At 35.5% G+C, this 22,901-nt stretch overlaps 2 protein-coding genes across 4 annotated transcripts in view; both read left to right on the top strand.

The window, feature by feature from the left end:
• Window positions 1-12,398: 12,398 nt before the first annotated feature.
• On the top strand, window positions 12,399-18,404 carry LOC144433283 (uncharacterized). The gene is made up of 8 exons (XM_078121590.1): window positions 12,399-12,874; window positions 13,654-13,808; window positions 14,887-15,147; window positions 15,566-15,652; window positions 15,892-16,090; window positions 16,627-16,793; window positions 17,554-17,696; window positions 18,185-18,404. The coding sequence occupies exons 1-8, from the start codon at window positions 12,399-12,401 to the stop codon at window positions 18,296-18,298; spliced, it is 1,602 nt and encodes a 533-aa protein (XP_077977716.1). The 3' UTR covers window positions 18,299-18,404.
• Window positions 18,405-20,601: 2,197 nt separating this feature from the next.
• The window catches only part of LOC144432854 (uncharacterized), a 65,649-nt gene continuing 63,349 nt past the window's right edge, over window positions 20,602-22,901 (top strand). For all 3 annotated transcript variants that reach the window (XM_078121149.1, XM_078121150.1, XM_078121152.1), the window contains exon 1: window positions 20,602-20,857. In XM_078121149.1, coding sequence (XP_077977275.1) covers window positions 20,747-20,857 — 111 coding nt within the window. In that variant the 5' untranslated portion in view covers window positions 20,602-20,746. The remainder of the gene's footprint in view (window positions 20,858-22,901) is intronic.

Consider the following 22,901-nt stretch of genomic DNA (forward strand, 5'->3'; position numbering starts at 1 on the left):
CTATCACTACTTATTTGTTTAATAAAAGTGATATCAATATTGTCTGATATTCCATGTGCCATGCCATGTTTGTCTGCAGAGCAATGTATAATCATGTTTGCTGGTGCTGAATGGGTTTTCTTTATATCGTACAGATTTAAAATATAACACGCACGCACGCACGCACGCACACACACACACTACAATTTAGTACAAAGATGCTCAATTTTGGAAGAAATCTATTCCTCTAGAATGTTACAAACGCTGTATTGATTTCGTTTTTTTTTATTTATATTTTTAAATAATTCTCTTTTGCACTGGCCGAATGCAACTAGTAACTGTATCATCGGCTACCTGTCCGTCGAAGATTTATTTGTTTCAATTTCTACCTACATACATTTCTAGGTAGTCACCTACATACATTTCTAGGTAGTCACCTACATACATTTCTAGGTAGTCACCTACATACATTTGTACAGGTAGTCACCTACATACATTTCTAGGTAGTCACCTACATACATTTGTACAGGTAGTCACCTACATACATTTCTAGGTAGTCACCTACATACATTTCTAGGTAGTCACCTACATACATTTCTAGGTAGTCACCTACATACATTTCTAGGTAGTCACCTACATACATTTCTAGGTAGTCACCTACATACATTTGTACAGGTAGTCACCTACATACATTTCTAGGTAGTCACCTACATACATTTCTAGGTAGTCACCTACATACATTTGTACAGGTAGTCACCTACATACATTTCTAGGTAGTCACCTACATACATTTCTAGGTAGTCACCTACATACATTTCTAGGTAGTCACCTACATACATTTCTAGGTAGTCACCTACATACATTTCTAGGTAGTCACCTACATACATTGCTAGGTAGTCACCTACATACATTTTAGCCAGAAAAAGATTACTGATAGAACTAAACGACAAAGTTTATCGATTTGTGGGAACTGGTATGTTGAACTGACCGACAGTGTGAAGTGACCTTTGCAATCAAGTGACTGATAACATTGAGAGACACACCTTTTTATGCTGATAAGGGAATGAGCAGAATTTACGGGGGGGGGGGGGGCTGAGGAAAAATATCTTGGTTTAAATAAAAAACAGTTCATGGTCCCCCAAAATGAACCCAAGAATTTTCGTAGGGGTGGGGCGAGAGTAGAAGATAGTAAGATTAACGGGCGAAGTGCCGCCCAAATGGGTCACTTGTGCAGGAAAAATTCCTTAATATCCCATTTTCGGTCTAAAATTTCACTAAACATTCATGGGGTTGATAAACGCGTGTCTGTCTCAAATCCTCGCAAAAGATAAACTTGTCTTCACAAAGTCAAAGAAATCGATCGTCCATCACGTAATGTGGGTAGTCGCGTTCCCGCGTCTCCGGGTAATTACACAGGTTGCGCCTTGAAAACCCATTGAGAAAAATGCACACAATATGATGTGTATATATATATATATATATATATATATATATATATATATATATATATATATATATATATATATATATATATGTATGTATGTATGTATGTATGTATGTATGTATGTATGTATGTATGTATGTATGTATGTATGTATGTATGTATGTATGTATGTATGTATGTATGTATGTATGTATGTATGTATGTATGTATGTATGTATGTATGTATGTATGTATGTATGTATGTATGTATGTATATGTATATATGTATATATATATATATATATATATATATATATATATATATATATATGTTGAGGGTAGAAGAAAATCAAGTCGGGCTTTTCGTCTCTACAAGCCTGTTTCGTGAGTAAATCACTCGTCAGGAGATGTTGATGTACATCAACATCTCCTGACGAGTGATTTACTCACGAAACAGGCTTGTAGAGACGAAAAACCCGACTTGATTTTCTTCTACCCTCAACATATACTCCGCTCTGCGTGCAGACGTATCGAGCACTGTACTACGGACATATCTTACGACTGACTTCCTATATATATATATATATATATATATATATATATATATATATATATATATATATATATATATATATATATATATATATATATATATATATATATATATATAAATAAGTGTAAATAGCGACCCTAACGGCAGTACAATCCTTATTCATGGTATAGCCAGCGATCTATGCACTTCGATGAGCGTTTATGTATCCCATATCCATAACCATAGTCCCCTTTCCCCTTTTCGTCGAAAAAACACAATTATTAAAAATTAACTCCAATAACATCCCACCCAACCCCACCCCACCCCTGTATGAACCAATGTATGTTACGGTTAAAATTAATAGTCAACATGCTCTAATTAAATACGTGTTTTTTCATCTTTGGACCTCTCAGTATTTATAACGACTGCATCACGCGTACGAGGTTTATATATATATCAGTAAAAACACTACTGGGTTTAAATATTAACAGCGCGCGTGACAACTATTTCAACGAAACGATGACGTTGTAAATATCTGGAACTTGGAGAAAACGAAATAAATAGTGCAGGCGTCGAAGATTCAATTAGTAAGCCAAGTGTGCGACGAGAGGAATTGGACACCGCAGGTTTGTAGGCTATTTTTTTTCAAAAGTACGACAACTAAATGTCAGGCACTTGAACTTGTAGCCATTTGTGTTACCTATTTTTTAACGATACATCTGAAGGTAATTATATCAATTTGTAACATATTATCTACCACAGGTGTTTTCGTGTCGACGTGACGTTTTGATATACATGTATCAGGCTGTACACCATAGGGTTCGCGCTGAGCCCAATGTGTATGTGTTTAATACCAAAAGCTTAAATCACTGCAATAGAGTTTCAATATAGGCGGTATGGTGATTTTTACATCTCACGCATGGTTTATATTTTACGAATTACACAAACAAGATACATACACTGCAACGGAAATAGCACGGAAATAACAAATGTAATACATTATATCTGATGTTTTGGTCAATTTATTTCCGCAGCACCACTTCGTGCTCTAAAAATTACTATAATGCCACCCCCCCCCCCGGGAAATGAACACAAGAATTTTAGTAGCCCTCCCCCTCCCCGGCTACACATATTTTAATGTAATTGTACACCCCCACCTCCAAAATTATAGTGATGTACAATTATATGGTACTCTATATTAAGATAACAGTGGCAATCAACTTCAGCGTTCATACATAACAATGAGAGATTTCTTTACAAATTGATGTGGGCTTTGCAAAAAAAAAGGTTCAGATTGGGCTGTATCATGTACTTGGAGATACTTAGCCATCAGGGTTGTTCTCTTTTAATCTTGATTTTGGGCAGAAACAGCACCCCCATGATAGCTAGTGGGGAGGGTGTGGAGTGGGCGTCAACTGTTAAACTCCAACCAACTCCCTCCAGTCAGTTAAAAATGACCAGTCCCTTAAAGCTGCACTAGATGCATCTGGAACTGTTAAATGTGATGACCTTTGTATTACTGCACACTCTACACAGTGTTAAATCACATATGGGTAAACAGATTTGTGTAGCAGTACACATAGTATAGTTTATATAGCCAATAAAATTGACTTTGAGGTCTGCTCCCCCACCCCCCAAAAAAATAGAACCATTGAATCACAATTTCAACTTATTACTATACTACTTATAGATAAAATAGACATCTCATTGCATAATTATTGGCATTTTAACAATTTTCAATGAATATTATGTGTTTATCTAATAGACAATAATACCCTAGTTACAGCTAGAGCGGGTTAAACAAAAATATTTCCCTGATAGATGTCAATTATATGTAGAACAATTTGATATGCACAAATTCCTATTTTCATGCACAGATACAGAGTTAATTACTATGTGTGGACAACTCTCAGATTGACATGAGTGGTAAACATAGGCCAACCCAACCTGGTTTTGAGACTCCAAAACAGGCTGCAAAGAGCCAGCATAGGAAATCGCAAGAATCACATAGGAAGAAACGGAACCAGCGAAGTGACAAGGAAAGCCGTGGTCCAAATTCTAGTGCATTCAAATCAGGTGGCTGCGATCAGAAAAGAGATCAAGAAGAAAGGGATGCCGGTAAGAGAATTGAGTCAGTCTCGCGTAAGAAAAAATCTTACAGACAAAAGACAGAGAGCTATCTTGGTTATCAAGACCCAGATGATGACGACCTGTCTGAACGCTTCCGTGTTGTATCATCGAGAAAAGCAGCCAGACGGAAGACAAAAATGATAACGCCTGCACCTGTCCAGTTCACAAGTGTTAATACCTATCAGTGTCTGGACCTAGATTTGGAGTCTGAAGATACCATACCAGAATCTGACCAATTTGAGGCAATGGGACAGCTGCACATGGAAACCAGTCACTACCCAAACATACCAACTGTTCCCCAACCAGAGATTGAAACTTTCGATGATAAATCAGGCAGAGGAAATGAAAGCCAAGGAGGTGCTTGCTGCAGAGAAATACTTGATGACGAGATGAAATCTAAAGGACAACAAAACACTGAAAACACTCCACCTGAAAACTATCTAGGTCATGGAAGGGACAATGTTCTGCCATGCAAGGAGGATTCCAAGCCAAGGCGCAAAGCCAGGAGACGACAAGGTCATCACAACCAGACAACACACCCTGGACAGCAAAGAAATATCAGAGATGGAGGTAGGAATCACACAATAAGGGAATTACCAGTGTGTGAATACAGGGAGAAAATCCTTGAAGAAATCAAGAAGAACAGGATTACATGTATCCAAGGTGAGACAGGATGTGGGAAGTCAACTATGGTGCCTCAATTTATAATGGATGAAGCTGAAAGAGACAGGTAATTTAAAACTATGTTTTAATTTTGAACCGGTTCTCCATAGTGTATAAAGTGTCAGCAGATTTATTGCATACATATAACCATAGACCATCCACCCTTGAGAGTATATGATACAACTTTAAAAAAATGAAAAGTGCTTATAATACATTGACAGTAAAATAAAGTAGGAAGCAAGGGGATATACTGCAAATGTAATTCATGTTGAAAACGCCACACAAAGAAACATAACCAAGGGGGTGAATGACAAAGTCACCGAGTAGTTAAAATGTGTTTACTTTTACTCACCTCTAGTGAGTACAAGTCTGTTTTCATCGACATAGAAATGGTAATTTCTATCCTCACTCCTACATACACCACATAGTAGGGTTTCTGGTTTATATACATTGATTTTGAGGGGACATAGTAAAAAAATTCCAATGCTTTAATTATTCAATACTATCATGACATCATTGCAGGAGTTATACCTTCTCTGCGCATCGGTTGCCATCTAGTAATGAAGTCAATATCATTGTCACACAACCAAGAAGAATGGCAGCCATTTCCTTGGCAAAAAGAGTTGCATCTGAGAGGAAAGAGACAGTTGGTCAGTCTGTTGGCTATAGAATTGGTGGAGAATCAGTGATATCAGATTCTACCAAATTGAGCTATGTAACTTCTGGCCTCTTACTTCAGGTAAAAGCAAATCAGTTGGTTTTATGTTTGTCTTTAATTTCACTAGTTTTGCTATTATGTAGCAGTACAAATTATTTATGCTATTGTTGTTGTTGTAGTTGTTGTAGTACTAGTAGTAGTAGTAGTAGTAGTAGTAGTAGTAGTAATAGTAGTAGTAGTAGTAGTAGTAGTAGTAGTAGTAGTAGTAGTAGTTGTTGTTGTTGTTGTTTTGTTGTTGTTGTTGTTGCTGCTGCTGCTGCTGGTGCTGCTGCTGCTGATTTATTGTTGCACCTGATGACAAAAACAAGGCTCATTATTAATTGATGTTTTTACATTTACCTAAACAGAGCTTGCTGAATGATCCAAAGTCATTTAAACAGTATACCCATGTGATATTGGATGAAATTCATGAAAGACAAGTTGATGCTGATTTACTTAATCTGGTTGTGAAATTGTTAATGGCTAAACACCCTGACGTCAAAATAATTGTAATGTCAGCAACATTACAAGGAAAGCTTTTCTCAAGGTATGTAACATTATTAATTCCCTGTTGCCCCTGACAACTCACCACAGTGAGACCTGGTTTGTGTGACATGTGTATTTAAGAAGTGGGGATTCAGTTCATAGGGAATATCATGAAATCATCAGCATGAAGAGACGTGTGGTATTACTCCTTATATTATATCACATGGGACATATACATATTTTTGTTACATAATATTTGTACTTATACATTAATATTTAGCACATAGCTCTAATAAAAATGTAATACATAGAGGTTCTATTCAAGTGTCTACCCCATATTTTCAGGTGCAATTAGCTTTGGGCCATTGACCTTTGACCTTTACCTCCAGGATTAACTGTCCATTTCTTGATGATGTTACAAAGGAACCACACGACATAGAAAATTCATTAAAATGTTTAAGATATTACCTTTCTGCTTATGTGACCTTTCTGTTAATTTGACCCTGATCTTTTTTGTCAAAATCTAACGATTAGTCATACAAAAGTAAAGCATTTGAAAGCATGTGTTCACTTTTAATGACTCATAATTAATGACATTTACCAATTAAGGATGAACTAATCGAAAGGCTTGTTTTTTGTCCCACAGAAGGCATTCAGTTTATATCTCTTTGAAACACAAAAGATGTGAAGTTATTTTAAATTAGACTAAAATAAAACTTGGTAGAAGACTTGAGTTTTATGTTGTCATTGATGTATGTGCATAATCATATTGATGACATTTGAAGCTTGCATTCTTTAAAATGGTCTTTCGTTAGAAAATAGAACAGTTATAACCAATTACACATTACAATTAAAAGCTAAATCAACAAGATTGATAGGGTATATAAGTTTTATGTATGTATCAAATTATTTGATATTGCCTTATTACAGAAAATCATTCATTATGCAAATGAGAAATTTCAAAATTATCAGATAGCTGAACATTGAATCATTGTCACATTTTGTAGGACATTTACACTTTGTTGTCATCAACACATATGATAGAATATATATATGAAGTTTGAAGCTTGCATTTTAAGATATTGCCTAATTAGTGCAACTCATTAATTATTATGCAACTTACTCGTTAAATTCAATGCTACATTAACAAGTTTTGTAACATACACATACAGCTAGGCAGGTACACACAGAAGGACATCACAATAACATAACCTTTCCTTACAGAGGGTAAAAAGAGGGACGTAAACAATAAAGAATTAATTCTCTTAATATTCGTTTTGTATTTAACAGATATTTTTCCAAGTCGCTTGATGAGATTGTTTCTTACTCTGAATCTGACTCCGAATGTGAATCTGAATCTGACCAAATTCCGAAGCCAATCTTTGTTGGCAATAAGCGGTACCATGTTGAGGATATATACATTGATGATCTGGTGTCTAACAGTGAATATCTGAATTGGTTGTCAGCAAAGGACATCAATAATCTCGCTGAAGCATGGGTGAGATTCAACCGAGTTTACGCTGAGAGATATTCATCAGAAGAGAATATTCCCTTGCAATTTACACAAACGTTTGAACATGGTAAGTTTATTTTAACAAGCTGTCATTTGTATGCTATGGTGATTATATTGTTGAGTAATCGATTGTGTACTGTTGGCCTCAATTGAAATGGAAATCTACCTATCGACAAATAACGGTTTCAAAATTGTAAAGTGATGTATTTTGTCAAAAAATTGCAACCATTATTAACTCTTCACCTCATACAATCATACGTGAATGGTCTTTCTTCATTTCTTGCAAGGTCTTACAAAAAAGAATGGCAGACAGGAAGGAGAGGACAAACTTACGAAGCTTGCACTTCAGCTCACTAACAACTCAAATGAAAATGAACCTAGAGCTTCTATCATGAAAGGCTTTCTTGAATTATGCGTAACGCTGGTAACGAATTTTGTAAGACCCGAGGAGAAAATACTGATATTTTTACCAGGTAATTACCCAAATCTTGATTACAGCCTATTGGTAAAGTCAGACTTGCATCTATTATGTTCATAGTGTCAACACCTTATTTGTTTCATTATATTATTTATTTACTGAAAATGAAAATATATCCTAGGGGTATATGCATCCAATCACAATGTTCCCATAATTACTTACCATTGACACAGACACAACATTAAAGTGGACATATGGATGAGGATTGGGTATTTATGTTGAATTTTTGATTTATAAAACAATTCTACCATGTCTTCCTACTTGAAACATTGGAATGTGAAACAACATTGACAAAGTCTGTGTTTGCAACTTATTACATTGCAAAAGCTACAACATGTGTAAAATGTTATTGTACATACAATAACACACATTTTACTCATTTATCATGCTTTATCAATGTATTGAGTTACAAAAAATGACTTGCAATATGTTGTTGCTCATTGAGTTCTCAAGTAGAATTTTAAACATGATAAAATTGCTTTATAATTTGAAATCCAAAATAAATACCCAATCCTCATCAGCTTGGCCACTTTAAATCAAATACCGGATACAAGACTAGAAAAATAAATATTGAATTACAAACACTTGAAACTGACACACCAAAAAGACAAACATAAAACACTAAAAACTGGCGAAAAATGCCTACAAATTTGTTATGGGCTAAAAATGTCAGTGACAGTGTCCTGGCTAATTAAAAATAAGCTAGGGATGAAGAATGCTTCCTTAATTAAGTTGTCTCACTGCATTTTGAAATTTTAAGTTGGTCTACATCTCTCACACTTCAGTTTGCTTTTCCACTATCTCAATCTGTATACTATACGGTATAAAACAAATATTAAAAGCAAACTGCAAAACTGTAACTTTTCAAAACACACGGTAAGTGAAGAACTACTAGTAGTACAATATTTTCATGTGTATCTTTCCCTTATTAGGTCTTAGTGCTATCTATGATCTGTTTGATTATTTGTGGCCATTGGAAGATGGTTATTCTGGTATGGCATGCCCAATCAAGTTGTTTGTGTTGCATTCTCAGGTAAGACAGAACAGATATTAATTACAGTTAAAATGACGTTGGTTTGGTGTTTCACTCATAGGACATTACTAGTACAGTTTTTGACACAAAGATAGACAGATTTCAACTCTAGACTAAAACTTACAGAGACACAACAAATAAGGCATGATCCTTTGTCCAATCACATTGAAGAGAGATATAAGCATTGCTATTCTTTCACAGTGCAGTAGAAACAGTCTTCTAATGAAAACATTACACATGAACTTGATAATTGTATTTGCTTCAATCATTTATTTGACTACTTCTACATCCCCACTGTTTGTAGTACATGTATATTGATTGACAAATTGTCAAATGTGAGTGTCACGACAAAGAACGTGGTAAATGTGATGTCTTCATCAGAGTTTTTTTCCTGTAAACCCTTGCTGGAAATTCACAAAATGACCAAATGCATGTAAAGTACAGTAGAGGCTTCTGTACAAGATTTCAAGGTTCAATAACTCACCAATTTGCTATGTCATCACCCAAAATCATATTATGTAAGTTGGTAACAGTAATACATAACAGTGTGAAGTAAAGCAACCTGTACAAAACCCTCAATTACTGCTTGTGTTGATGTACGGTAGGACTGCTAGAGTACGGTAGTAAGGGCTATTGTAACATCGTCTATAATTAGTATCGCTTCTTACAATCCACTAGATTCCACGTGAAGATCAAGAAGCCTGTTTTGAAAAGGCACCATCTACACATGCCCATGTCATCTTGGCCACCAACATTGCAGAAAGCTCAGTTACCATACCAAATGTACGTGTTGTTATAGATTTTGGGTTGATGCGACAGATTCTGTATGATGAGAAGCGTCGGATGATGACCACAGAACAGACCTGGTGTTCCATGGCAAGTTTGCACCAAAGAGCTGGTTAGTAGGCCTCAGTCTATCGCTTCACATGATCAAAACATAGTGAAAATTGTACTGTTTTGAGTTGAGAGATTGTTTTTGCATGTGCCAATCTGTGCATCCATAATACATCATTTCTGAGACAGGCAATGTCCAATTTCATTCAAACCTTGCGCAAAGGTGATGTATCATATGGGACACATGTATGTCATTTAGTTTCTCGACATATACGAAATTAAATTCACTGGTCACCATATCTGTATTTTAAAAAATACAGCATAACCCAAAAACTGTAAAAAATTCATTCAAGTGTCTACCCCTATTATCAGGTGTAAGCTTTCTTTTCAGACCTTGAATTTTGAGGTTGACCCTTGAGGTCAGTTGTAAAAATCAATTTCATTCTTGCATACTCTAGACACTTTGAAGCAAAATATTTTATAAGATCTTGAGCACAGGTATAAAAAAAAACAAGTGTGATACACATGTGCAGTTATTCATTTTGCTGCTCATATCACTTTTCTGCCAAATGGCAGCCATAATTTGCTGTAAAAATCAGCAGTTCGCGTAACAGCTCTCGAAACATTAGACATAGTGAATTAATTTAAGTGTTTACTCCTATAGTATCAGATGTTATCTTTTCTGCTTATATGACCTTTCAGTAAGTATCTTTAAATTTGACATTGATCTTTACCGTCTGAGTCAATTTCATCTCTCAGTCACACAGAAGTAAAGAACTTGAGGGAGACTGCCTTCTATCAAAACTCGTTGTTCTCTTTGTTATCTTGTCAGAAATATCACTGTGGGTGACCAGAAGTAATTCAGGACCAAAAAACTAGTGACACATTTTCAGCCCCATGAAAAGTTCACCATGTATTATCCATGAAGTACCAATCATGCTTCGAGTAATAATACAAATTAATTTCTATCTGTAATAATGTAGGTCGTGCTGGTAGAGTGTTTGATGGTAAAGTTGTAAGACTAATAGCTAAGAATTACTTTCAAAAGTGCCTGCCAAAGTATAATCTCCCTGAGTTGGTAACAAGTCCATTAGATAAGTCGATACTGAGAGTAAAAAACAACTTTCAATGAAGATAGCAGGGGACATGTCTCCTAGTGATTTACTTAAACGAGCTGTGCAACCACCTTTAATGGAACATTTTGATGATGCCGTAGAAAGTCTTGCTGACATCGGTGCCATCACAGGTGAGATATTATAATTGGTACATTTTAGAGAGATTTATGATAACAATTTAAATGTCATAATTGTACCTTGGTACCATGACCAGTCAAAGCCATTTCAATGATTATGGAATAATTCAGAAGTAGTATAAAGTTTGATTGTCTGAAATTGCATGAATTATCATTTGACTTGTTTTCTGACTGTAATTAAACAATGGCATTGAATTGAAATCACAACTAATTCATTTTATTGTTTATCTATAACCTTCCTTTCTAATTACAGGGAATTCTGAGTTCGCAAATCTGACACTTCTTGGCCATGTGGCATTGAGACTACCTTTGGATTTAACCCTTTCACGTCTTGTTGTTTATGGTGTTCTCTTCAACTGTACTTGCGATGCTGTTGTTATGGCGGCAGCACTATCCTCACGAATGGACCCCTTTAGCCTGCCAACAACCTTGGTTAGTTGATATCATTCAAATTTCTGAGGATAATATTTGAACTCTTAGATAGATGCTGAAAGGAGAACGCCACTCTAGAAAGTAAATTTAAGGCATTTCAAAGAAAGTAATTTTCATTGTTTAACATCACATACATGTGAATTTCATGAGATTATCAAGAAACATGAAATTGGAAATGGAAATGGAATGGAAGACAAGTTCAAATAACATTAAACTTAGGGAGTCCAAAATATGTGCCCCTATAAGATTTAATGTTTATATTTTCAGAATATCAAGATATATATCTTAAGCTAAAAACAGTTGAATAACCTGGCCAACAGAGAAGAAAAACATATAAACAATCTTTGAAAGCAACAGAAAGAACATTTCTGGTGGGTGCCATTGATAGAATTGGTTCCCCAGAAACTAATCAATTTGGGTGGTTACTAATTTCAAAATAACAACAGAAAATACAAACTTATGTAAATAGATAAAGATATATAGGTGACAAACATAAATAAATACAAGGAAGCTCATTGGATCTAGTAACAACAAAAAATAATAAAAAAAGAATAGGTAACAAGCATTACATACATATATAAAATTACAATGGCAAATTAAAAGGAGACAAAAAATAAAGGTTATTCCCTCTGAAGATACTGCATTAAGGTTATCTTAATGATGAGTTGACCTCTAGGTTTGTCAGTATTATTTCAACCTCACGCTGCACATGCAAAATTCCTTAGATGATAACTTTCCATCAGTTGGCCCAGCAAGGGCAAAAAATGCAATTGAACAGTTTTTAAAGCAATTTGCCAAAATTCTAATTATATTGTACTTGTGTATAATTATTCACTTCTAGGTAATGAAAAACCCTGAAGACTTCTTGAAGTCATTGAAACGTAGTTTCAAAGCCCGTGTAAGGTTTGATAATGGTGAGTACAGTGAGCCTATCATGTATCTAAATATGTTTAAAGCCTGGCTGAAGGAGAGGGCGTTAGACACAAGATATTGGGTTCGAAGAGAGAAATTCTGTTATGATAATGCTGTAAACCTACAAAGAATGGTTGATATGGAGAGTTCAGTTTGCGACATAGCTTCTCGTCTACATAGAGCTTTACCACGCAGAAGCGTGGCCCGCCGTAGTATTGATCATCTTCTCCAGATTCTGAGGTCAGAAGTTGGTGAAGATGATGTTTCAGATGGTGAAGATGGATGCCAGGATGATAATATGAGACCAAAAGATGATGTTCGTCTTATGGGAGACACATCAGAAGACAATAGCTTGTATGCCACACAGTTCACTGCAGAAGTGGACAAGGTGTTCTGTTCTGATACAGTGTTGTTGAAAACGTTACAAGTAGCAGCATTCAATCCAGCATTCTTGATCGGTGAAATTGGTAAAAACATTGCAAAGGATAAATTTGGTGAAAGAGCTACAAGGTATGAATATTAATGTGTCTATTTTTACTTGTGCAGCATCACTAATAATGTCTAAAGAGCATGCACGTACAGACATTGAACCAAAGATGTGTAAATATACACCACATGGTCATGTATGAGTGGTTTAGAGACAAAATACCTGACACACCTTAAAAACAGTATTAAGCCTAAAGGTTTCCTAAAACACTTATCTGTAAGACCTAATTACTAATGTTAATTTAAATTTGTTTTTCAATTTGACATTTGAAAGTGACTTCAACATTGGTGTATTGTATTCACTGGACTTTACATGAGAATTAGGTATCAATTTTGTTTTCATGAATAAAACAATTAAAGTATTAAGTTTTCTTACTTGAAAAAAACAATGTGAAATAACATACACAAAGTCTGAATTTGTAACTTAATATTGTCCCTAAAAATATTTTGAAAATGTGTGATTGTATGTTATTGTAAGAAAGATTATTATTTGTAAATTAAAACAAGTATTAAACACAAGTAACCACTTTGTCATCTGTCACGTCCCATAGAGTAAAACTTGGCCATACACTAAGTTTGCTTAGTAATGTACGTTGTGTTTACAGTTTATTTGTAAATTGGCCATGGCCCTGTACATGATCTTTTGCAATATATATTAGGTAATGGATACTATTAAAGTAGGCCCATTGCTGTTTCACAATAATTTGTCAATGAGAAAAAACATAGTAAACATGATTTAATGATATCATTATATTCAACTATTAATGGCAATGGTGGTGTTCTGTTGATTTTCATTTTTACAGGAATGAGAAGAAAATTGTAGAGGTTGGATATGACCCGAGAAATACAATAATACTGAATGGTTTGGAAGAAGTGCTTGCTGACAAGGATAAAAAAGAAATCTTACACAAGCTGATTAGTTTCACTTGTGATCCTGTGAGACATACTGGCTCGAAAAGTAAGAAATGCAGACAAGACAATAACCCTTTTCAACCCATAGTTCATTCTGCATATATGCAGCCTGTCTGTTTAACTGTGTATCATAAATCAGTACTGAGGATATCATGCATAAGTGTGCTTGCATGCACGCACATGCGCGCGCGCACACACACACACACACACACACACCGACAATAGTTTTGTACATGCACTCATACACATGCACATGCACATACATACATACATGCATGCATACATACATACATATACATACATACATACACATACATACATACATACATACATACATACACATACATACACACATATACATACATGCATATACATACATGCATGCATACATACATATGTACATATATATACATTCACATACATACATACGTACGTATGTACGTACGTACATACATACATACATACATAATTATATACATACATACATACATACATACATACATACATACATACTACAGACAGACAGACAGACAGACAGATAGGCAGACACATAGACACACATATGCTCATACAGAAAGACAGATACACCATAATACATAACCACACACATTATAAATGCCCCTGCAATGTGTCCAATGTCAGCATACTGTTGATTCAGCTCATTATTCTATATGGCATGTAACACTAGAAATACAAAATCTGATTATTTATCTATGAAGAGTTATTCCATGTTTCTTTGATAAAGGTACTTTCACTTGAATTCACTTCTTTATCGATGCTGCTTTATTATCTTGATAAGTATAGAACTTGATTATTAAGTCTATTTAGGTTGGGTTTCTGAACATTATTGAACAATTTTATTTTACATCTTTTTTTTTTTTACCTTTTTAATAATTGTTTTAGTTTTATCTCTTCATTTTTTTACATTCCATACATCACACAGTTTGTTTTATAGTAAATATAAAGCCTTGACCTTTTAGGTTTGTTTATGTTAAAGATGAACTTTATTTTATTTTTGTGACTTGTGAAGTGCCTCTATACAATTTTTTACTTTATCTTAATCATGTCATGCCTTGCTTTGTCAATATCTCCTCTCATCATATCTTATATCATCTTAAATTTAGGTCAGTTGATTTTGGAATTTGAGAAGACAAGTGACATAGACCCAGAGAATGCTGTTATCCATGACATCCCCCTCACAGCACACACAATGAACCAGTATGGATGTGGCAGACATGTGTTTAAAATCCAAGTCCCAAAAGACATACAGATTGAGAGTGTAACTGGTGACAACATTAAACAAATAGAGTTCCGCAGTCCAATACAGCCTTACCAACTGCAGTGGAAGTTATTAAATAGCTCTTATCCGGAACCACCACTAAGATGTTAGTTTAAATCAATGGACAATGGATTTAAAAAATAATCCCTGAGACAGCATATATATATATATATATATTTATATATATATATATATATATATATATATATATATATATATATATATATATATATATATATATATATATATATATATATATATATATATATATATATATATATATATATATATATATATATCTTATCATTATACGTACATACATACATACATACATAATACACACATACATACGCACATGCGCACACACATACCCCCACAGCAGTATCTTATCATTTAAAAAGATAGTTATAAACAAGTGATTTTTTTTCTATTCAGGGATGGCTCATTATTCTTTGGGGTGTGGGAGGGGTTGTAATTTCAAATATTGATTGAAGTTTTGATTTATTCAATGATAATTATTGCAGGTAAATTAAATGGTTGGCGTAATCCAATCGGGTTTGCCTGTGAAACAAGACGAATTGATCACTGTGCTGTAGCTGCCTGTTTACAAGGTAAGTCTTTAATAAGTGAATCTATGTAGTCATTACCATCATATGACATGTCTTTTTCTGCATTTGGGAAATTGTCATTTTCTTGTTGTTGTTGTTGTTGTTGTTGTTGTTGTTGTTGTTGTTGTTGCACATACAAGTTGCAAGTACTGAAGCACAAATAATCACCCACAAGCATTATAAACACCCATTCCGGAAACCTCTACGTCATATACCAATCATCATTTCTTGTTCTTTCTAAGGAACAAGTGACCCAAGCACTACTCGTGCTGATGGTGTAACAGTACTACCACCTGACTGTGATGGAGTGTTGGCTATTGTACTGTTGATGACATTCCTACCACACCAATTTGATATTGAAGTTGGCATTAGAAATGAATGCATAAAGTCTGTTAAATTCTTAGGATATGAGTTTCCCATTCCAGATGACAACCCAATAAGGTAAGATGAGTTATTACTGTATTCATCTCAGAAAAAATGCTTGTTGATGTAACTGTTAATCTTAAGGATTCATTTGCATAATTAATTATATTTTGGTGAAAATAAAGAATGCAAGCTTCAAATTCCATATAGCTTTAATACATAATATTGATGACAAGTGCACATTATGTATAACTTCTTGATTTAATCAACTTTGAGTCATTTGCATAATTAATCATATATGCTAATTAAGAAATACACGAATGTAGCCTTCAATTTTCAAATAAGTTTTTTTCACATATTAATAACAAAGATGTGCCTGTTACCTGAACTTGTCAGTGATGTACTAGCTTTCGATTTCAACGAGTTTCTTTGCATGATTAAGCAATACAAATCAGTAGCCTTGGATTTTTCATTTCAATGCTGTATCTAGAAACAACAATCAAAATGCTTGTTTTTTGCCCTTATGGAAAGCATTCAGTTTACATCTTGTATAGTTGTGCTTCAATCATTACATAAAGTTTACTTTTGATAAAGTTGTCATTTTGTCATTTCAGTGGAGAAATATTGGTATTGATGAATGAAGTCCGTAAAATGTTGTCTGAACTACTGAATACATCACACACTTTCACTAAGATGCCTGACTCCAACTTGAGTGATGGAGTTCAGTATTTGATTCATAAAGTTTTGTCTCAGGAGCATGTTCTGTATGAAACTACAGAAGGTAAAGACATTTAGACTGTTAGATGTTGTGTGACACTGCCGTCACTGGTCTGCTTTATTGACAGATGTGTGAGAGCACCCGGTCATGATGTACCTTACAGACTAAGAGCCATTCCACATATGTTGTTTGAGGTGTCTGGACAGTACATGTATTGCGGTTATGTTCCCATATTGTAATGACAATATTATCTTATTTTATTTAATGTGAATTGTTTACAACAAGTTGTTTTATCAGATGTAATGTAATATTACATGTTGAAAGGAACTGCATGTAAACACAGTCACCAGTTTATCAAGGATCAGTGGTATTCTGTTTACTGGTTAACCAATGAAGTGGATGTTGCATCATAGCTGTATACCCTTACTGGGAAAGAGAGTCCACCAATTGAGTGTGGCCATTGTTTAAAGGGTTGTCACCACTGAAAGAAGGGTTGGATTGTGTTGGGAAGCAGTTGGCAATTACCCCCCCCCCCACCCTTCCAGCCTGATAGTTCACTGACCCTTTAATGTGGCACAAGCTGAGCTGATAAGGTCGGATCACGATGACATTTTTTATACGTAGAATAAATTATGTCATTGGATTGTTTACAACTTATTTCTTATTACCTGGCTTGAGTTCAGTCAATTACAAGTGATGGGTAGTATGTTTCATTCTTAAAGTAAAATACTGTGAGTCTAGAATTTAGTAGCAAATAACATTTTACTTTCATGGAAAATCTGTGAAAATAAATTTTGTTAATTTCCTCTTTTTTCTTTTTCAGAGAGTCAACCACTGTGTACCACTCCATTTGATGAGAGACAATTGAAAAAGAAGTCAAAGAAGGGACGAAATAAGTTATCGATATACATACAAACTAAGTCTGAAAAGAGGAATGCTGACAAAAGTAAATTTGTATACTTAAAGGTAATTATCACAAGGGTGTTAATCGATATCACCTTTAACAGTTGAAATTCAGACTGATAGGAATTACTAAATTGGGAATTGAAGTGATGCATTTAGATTTGTCTTTAAAGATACTCATTTATGACAGCATTACTATACTATTGCCATTATTAGAATGACTGAATGGGGCTTTATTTGGTATTTGTTGGGGGGGGGAGAGAGAGAGAGAGAGAGAGAGAGAGAGAGAGAGAGAGAGAGAGAGAGAGAGAGAGAGAGAGAGAGAGAGAGAGAGAGAGAGAAACAGACAGACAGAGAGAGAGAGAGACAGACAGACAGACAGACAGACAGACAGACAGACAGACAGACAAGGGATGTTTATGACATAAGTCTGTCATTGCTGGTCTAGCATCTCGACTGGACTGTATGAATTCATATATGGACATGTATACATACAGTCCAGTCGAGATGCTAGACTAATCATTGCAGTATTTACCCCTTTACTTTTGCAGCCGTTTGGTTTGAAACACCTTGGTCATCATCTTGGGTTCGATGCACATAGCCTGAGAAAATCCATGCAAACAGAATATGAAGAATATGAAGAAGACCTTACAGAGATCAATTAGATGAGATTAATACAGATGAGGAAGTGGAATGGATAGTTTTTGAAGAATAAAAAAAATCTACCAGTGAGCCTTGGAAGATACTGAATAATTCATGGAACTTATCTATATCAGGCCTACTAAATAATTGTCTCGTCTCGTCTCGTCTCGTCTCACCTTGCTTCGCCGTACCTTACCTAAATTTACTGACTCAGAGTTGAATACTTCTATTATTCCTTGTAACTCATGACAAGCATATATATTGTGGGATGACTCGTCAGTGTCGTCCTTGCATTATTGATACAATAATCTGAGTGACAGTCTGTTGAAAATATATCAAGTACACGAATCATTAGTGTCAAACTATGACAAAATATTATGTGACAGTTGTTCACCGATTTTGAATGATAGTGTAACGAATAGAGAAAACTGATGAAACATATACTTTCATTGAATTAAATATCAATTTCGTCAAATACCCAAGTTTATATTCCTTCTTTTAAGGTTCTGAAATATGGTAGTTATTCTTTCTTATACACAATGAACCCTGTAAGTTATGGAACAAAGCAAACCAGACCTTATTTTTCTTCTACGAAAATTGACGGTGGGTGCCGTACAAATAGTCACTGGTTTACGAAGATCGCGATGTGAGCTGGCATTCTAGATCTCCTGTGCCACAAACTCGAGCTTTACGTTACCACAGACAGTGTATAGGAGCCCGGTCGACAGAAACTGTATTTTTGGCTAAATCGAAATATGTATTTCACATTGTTTATTTTTTCTATAAACGAAAAGGCTGACAATTGGTAATAATTGAGCTGAACAAAGTATGAAAGAAGACCGTAGGGCTGGAAACTGCAGAATGTGTGAAAACTATCATTGGAAATAGTTCAGGATGTGAAGTCTTAGTAATATGGATCAGTGGGTTGTCAAATTTATGTAGGTCGGCACTGCAAATAAACCACAGCTGATAACATGGATAATGACAGCACCAGTATGCGCACATTTCTTCACGGTCTCCCCAGCATGTCTCCCAGTAAATAATTCAGAATAGCGCCCTCATGCGGTTCAACGTTGTAAATAAGCAAATATCTTGGCATCAACGCTAACGCCTCTAAACACTATAGAACGTTTTTATTCTTGCTCTTATATCTTCTATATATAATAATTGGGTAACCCCCCCCCCCCCCTCGGCGCATCCGAGTTATTCAATTTTTTCAAGGGACTCGAAAAAAATTGAGTAACCTTTTACTCCCCAAACTATTCTTCTCTCTCTCTCTCTCTCTCTCTCTCTCTCTCTCTCTCTCTCTCTCTCTCTCTCTCTCTCTCTCTCTCTCTCTCTCTCTCTCTCTCTCTCTCTCTCTCTCTCTCTCTCTCTCTCTCTCTCTCTCTCTCTCTAATATACACACGCAATATGTGTGTAATACTGAAACTTATTAAAACAGAAACACAGAGCTGTAACCGGCCTCAAAATTAAATTTGAGATTAGTTAAATGAAGAATACATTATTGCTGCGGAGTCGCAACCAAATGTGCATTTTTTTTATTAGGCGTGCATGTTCAAGTTCCATCACTGTGTGTTCTATACTTCAGTATGTTTACAAAATATTTCAGCAGCCCCGCACCTTTCACAACTCCGTTTTTGGGTACCCCCCCCTTCTAGCGTTGTATTTTCAGTGGCTGCCACCTCTGGCCATATTAAAATAATAACGATAGCGAAAATAATCTATCTATCTATCTATCTATCTATCTATCTATCTATCTATCTATCTATCTATCTATCCAATCCATCCACCATGTTCATCCATCTTTCTAAAACATTTTGACTAATTTTAGTCTATAATTTCTTTTCTGATGCCCCTTTTCTTACCTCTGTGTGTAATAAACCAAATATCACGCCTCAATATAGCAAATATAATGATACGAGTAAACTGTCTAAGTGACGGGAAACGCCCAACCACACATACGTACCGTGCGAGGGGCACTGGCCCTTGAATGTCAACAGAGCTAGAGAGGGACACACTTTTCTTTCAGTAAAATATCAATGGTGGGGAAATTGAAAGCCATTTTCCAACTGTGAAGCTGTCTAAATATTCCTGAAAATTCTGAAACTTGAGCAGGTGAGAATCCTGGACTATGATCTTCCGGTACGTTTTCGTAAAAGTCATGGGCGGAAGTGTGCCAAGCCCGGCGACTGTGAGTTCATGATGAGTGGTCCCATTGTTAAAATTTTATTATGACGCTGGGCGCCACACTTTTGTTCTTTGGTAAACATTAGCATATGAAAAAGAATGCATACACTAACTGAGCATGCGCAATCCTTCGAAGTTATTTTTAGGGCGGTTTGCTCGATGACGCTTGCCTCGATGTAAAATACTACAAAAATTACTCGGAGTATTGAAGTTGAAAACAACGCTTTACCTACATGGGAAAGTAATCTACAGCAATTTTGCTCTCTTGTCCTCGGAATATTATGGAGCCGAAACCACGGGATAGAGCGGCTGAGCGAGAGGAGCTCGCTCGGACGATAGCGGAATGGAATGCCAACAGACTGGACCTTTTTGAACTTAGCGCACCCAATGAGGTAGGCAAAATGATCAATGTCATGAAAAAACGACCATGATTGTTAGTGGTTGTCAGTGACACCATTAGCGGAGCTAATTGTTTCTCATATTATGTCGTTGTTTTCCGAAATTGACGATCTTGTTGTGGTTTAAAAGCACCCCAAATTGTAATACTTTGAAGATAGTACGCTGGGTGGCGTACTACAAGATGGCGGCTAGTTCCACAGTTAGCGTATACAAAACCTGGTGGTAGTGTAATTGTTAGGCATGTAGCCCTACCCGTATCAACATTCATATCTAGATACACGGTAACTTATGTAATTATTTAGTATCAGGTGCACGATATACTGTTACTTTATCGATAAAAGGTAACGTCGTGGCTGAGATCTATGACGTTTCTCTTTTAGTTGACCTAAAAACGAAGTTTCGACCTTGCTTGAGTGTGGTTTGTTCACACGTCAAGCGAAGCGAAGGTGAATGCCTGACCGGCGTCTAGTATTATTTATAGCAGTTTTTCCAAACGTGTGGTGTGCTGCGTATAGCACAGTATATACAGAGGATTCACTGTGATGACCAGCTGAAGTACAGTTAGCTCGAATAAGATGCTTCATCACGTAAAATAGAAGCCGGTTGATATCAAATAACATTGTGTTTTCCGGGTCGACATTAATACTACCACGTCGTACGTGATTGGGAATTTGGGCACGAACTTTTATTTGGAAGCATTTAGGCTTACAGGAAACTCGACATATGTACTTGTGTTCGATGACTTAAACCTAGCATACCGATTTAAAAGACACGGGGGTTTATCGATCACACGTCTACAAGACGCATATACATTATTCAAATGATTGGTTTGTGTTATTTTTTGCACAGGAAACCCACGTCCATTGACAAAGGTGTATGAGTCATGAAGGCAAGTCATCGCTCACCACACATGTTCACTGGGTGGAGTCTTAAAAACATAATGTCACAATAAATTCCCTAAATATTATACATCTATGTATAACTGTCAACACCAATAGTTGAACGATACACATGTTACATCCTTGTAATTTGAAATAAAAAGTAGATTTAGTATAGAACGGTAGCTTGTAAAATGATCACACTATGATTGCAGATAACATCAACTCTATTAGGAAGTAGTTGAACTCAAACCGGCAGCTGTTTCATATTGCTCAATAACAACACAGGAAGTTATCTTACATCAACTCAAGAATTTTTCTGTAGTCTGTAAACTTGTGTGGGCTAAACAGGTGATTTGCTCATCAGTGATTGTATTTCATTTTGAATTACAGTATACTTCGATTTCCAATTATGGTCACATTGTGAGGTGGGTGTTCTGCACCCCCCTCCCCCCCCCCCCCCCCCATGACTTCACTTTTATGTCATTTTACTGGCAGATGATAATTGCAGTGATTTTAACTTATACTCAACTCCGGCGCCTTAAAAGTGATATTTGTTGACATGTTATTGACACCGTTGGTACTATCACTGAAAACAATGTCAGACAAACATTATTGGTGTTTGGTTATTTCAATTTTTCACCCAAAAAATTCTATACAGCCTGTCAAAATATCAGAATGTACCAGCATACAATTGATGAATTTACTGAGAAATGACATTAATTCAAATTATTTGAAGATCTGGATTAATTTGCGTATGTAATTATGTTATAGGTAATTTATTCATGACATACTGGCCATATTTTAGGTGAGCAGTCAATGAACCATCAAAATACCTAATTAATTATGTCATGGACCCAACCCTATTGTCATATATCAATATGACACCTGTTGAAGTGGCCTATATCCAAATATTGTCCAGACAGTTTACGTTGGAGCTGGTACCCTCCTTGACAACACTTTTTAGAACACTTGTGTTTTGTAGGGTCTTAAGTTCAGGTCTATGTCCTTGAATTTGAAGAAAATAACAAGTAAATAATTAACAAAACTGAAGTTCTGATTTATATGCAAATTATCAGCTATATTTACTTTAAAAACACATGCTTGTCTTTCAGTATGCAATGTATGTTGTACTGTGTATATGTTGGTACCTGCTTTT

The sequence above is a fragment of the Glandiceps talaboti genome, chromosome 3 (genome assembly GCF_964340395.1).
Source record: "Glandiceps talaboti chromosome 3, keGlaTala1.1, whole genome shotgun sequence".
Taxonomy (NCBI): Eukaryota; Metazoa; Hemichordata; class Enteropneusta; family Spengelidae; genus Glandiceps; species Glandiceps talaboti.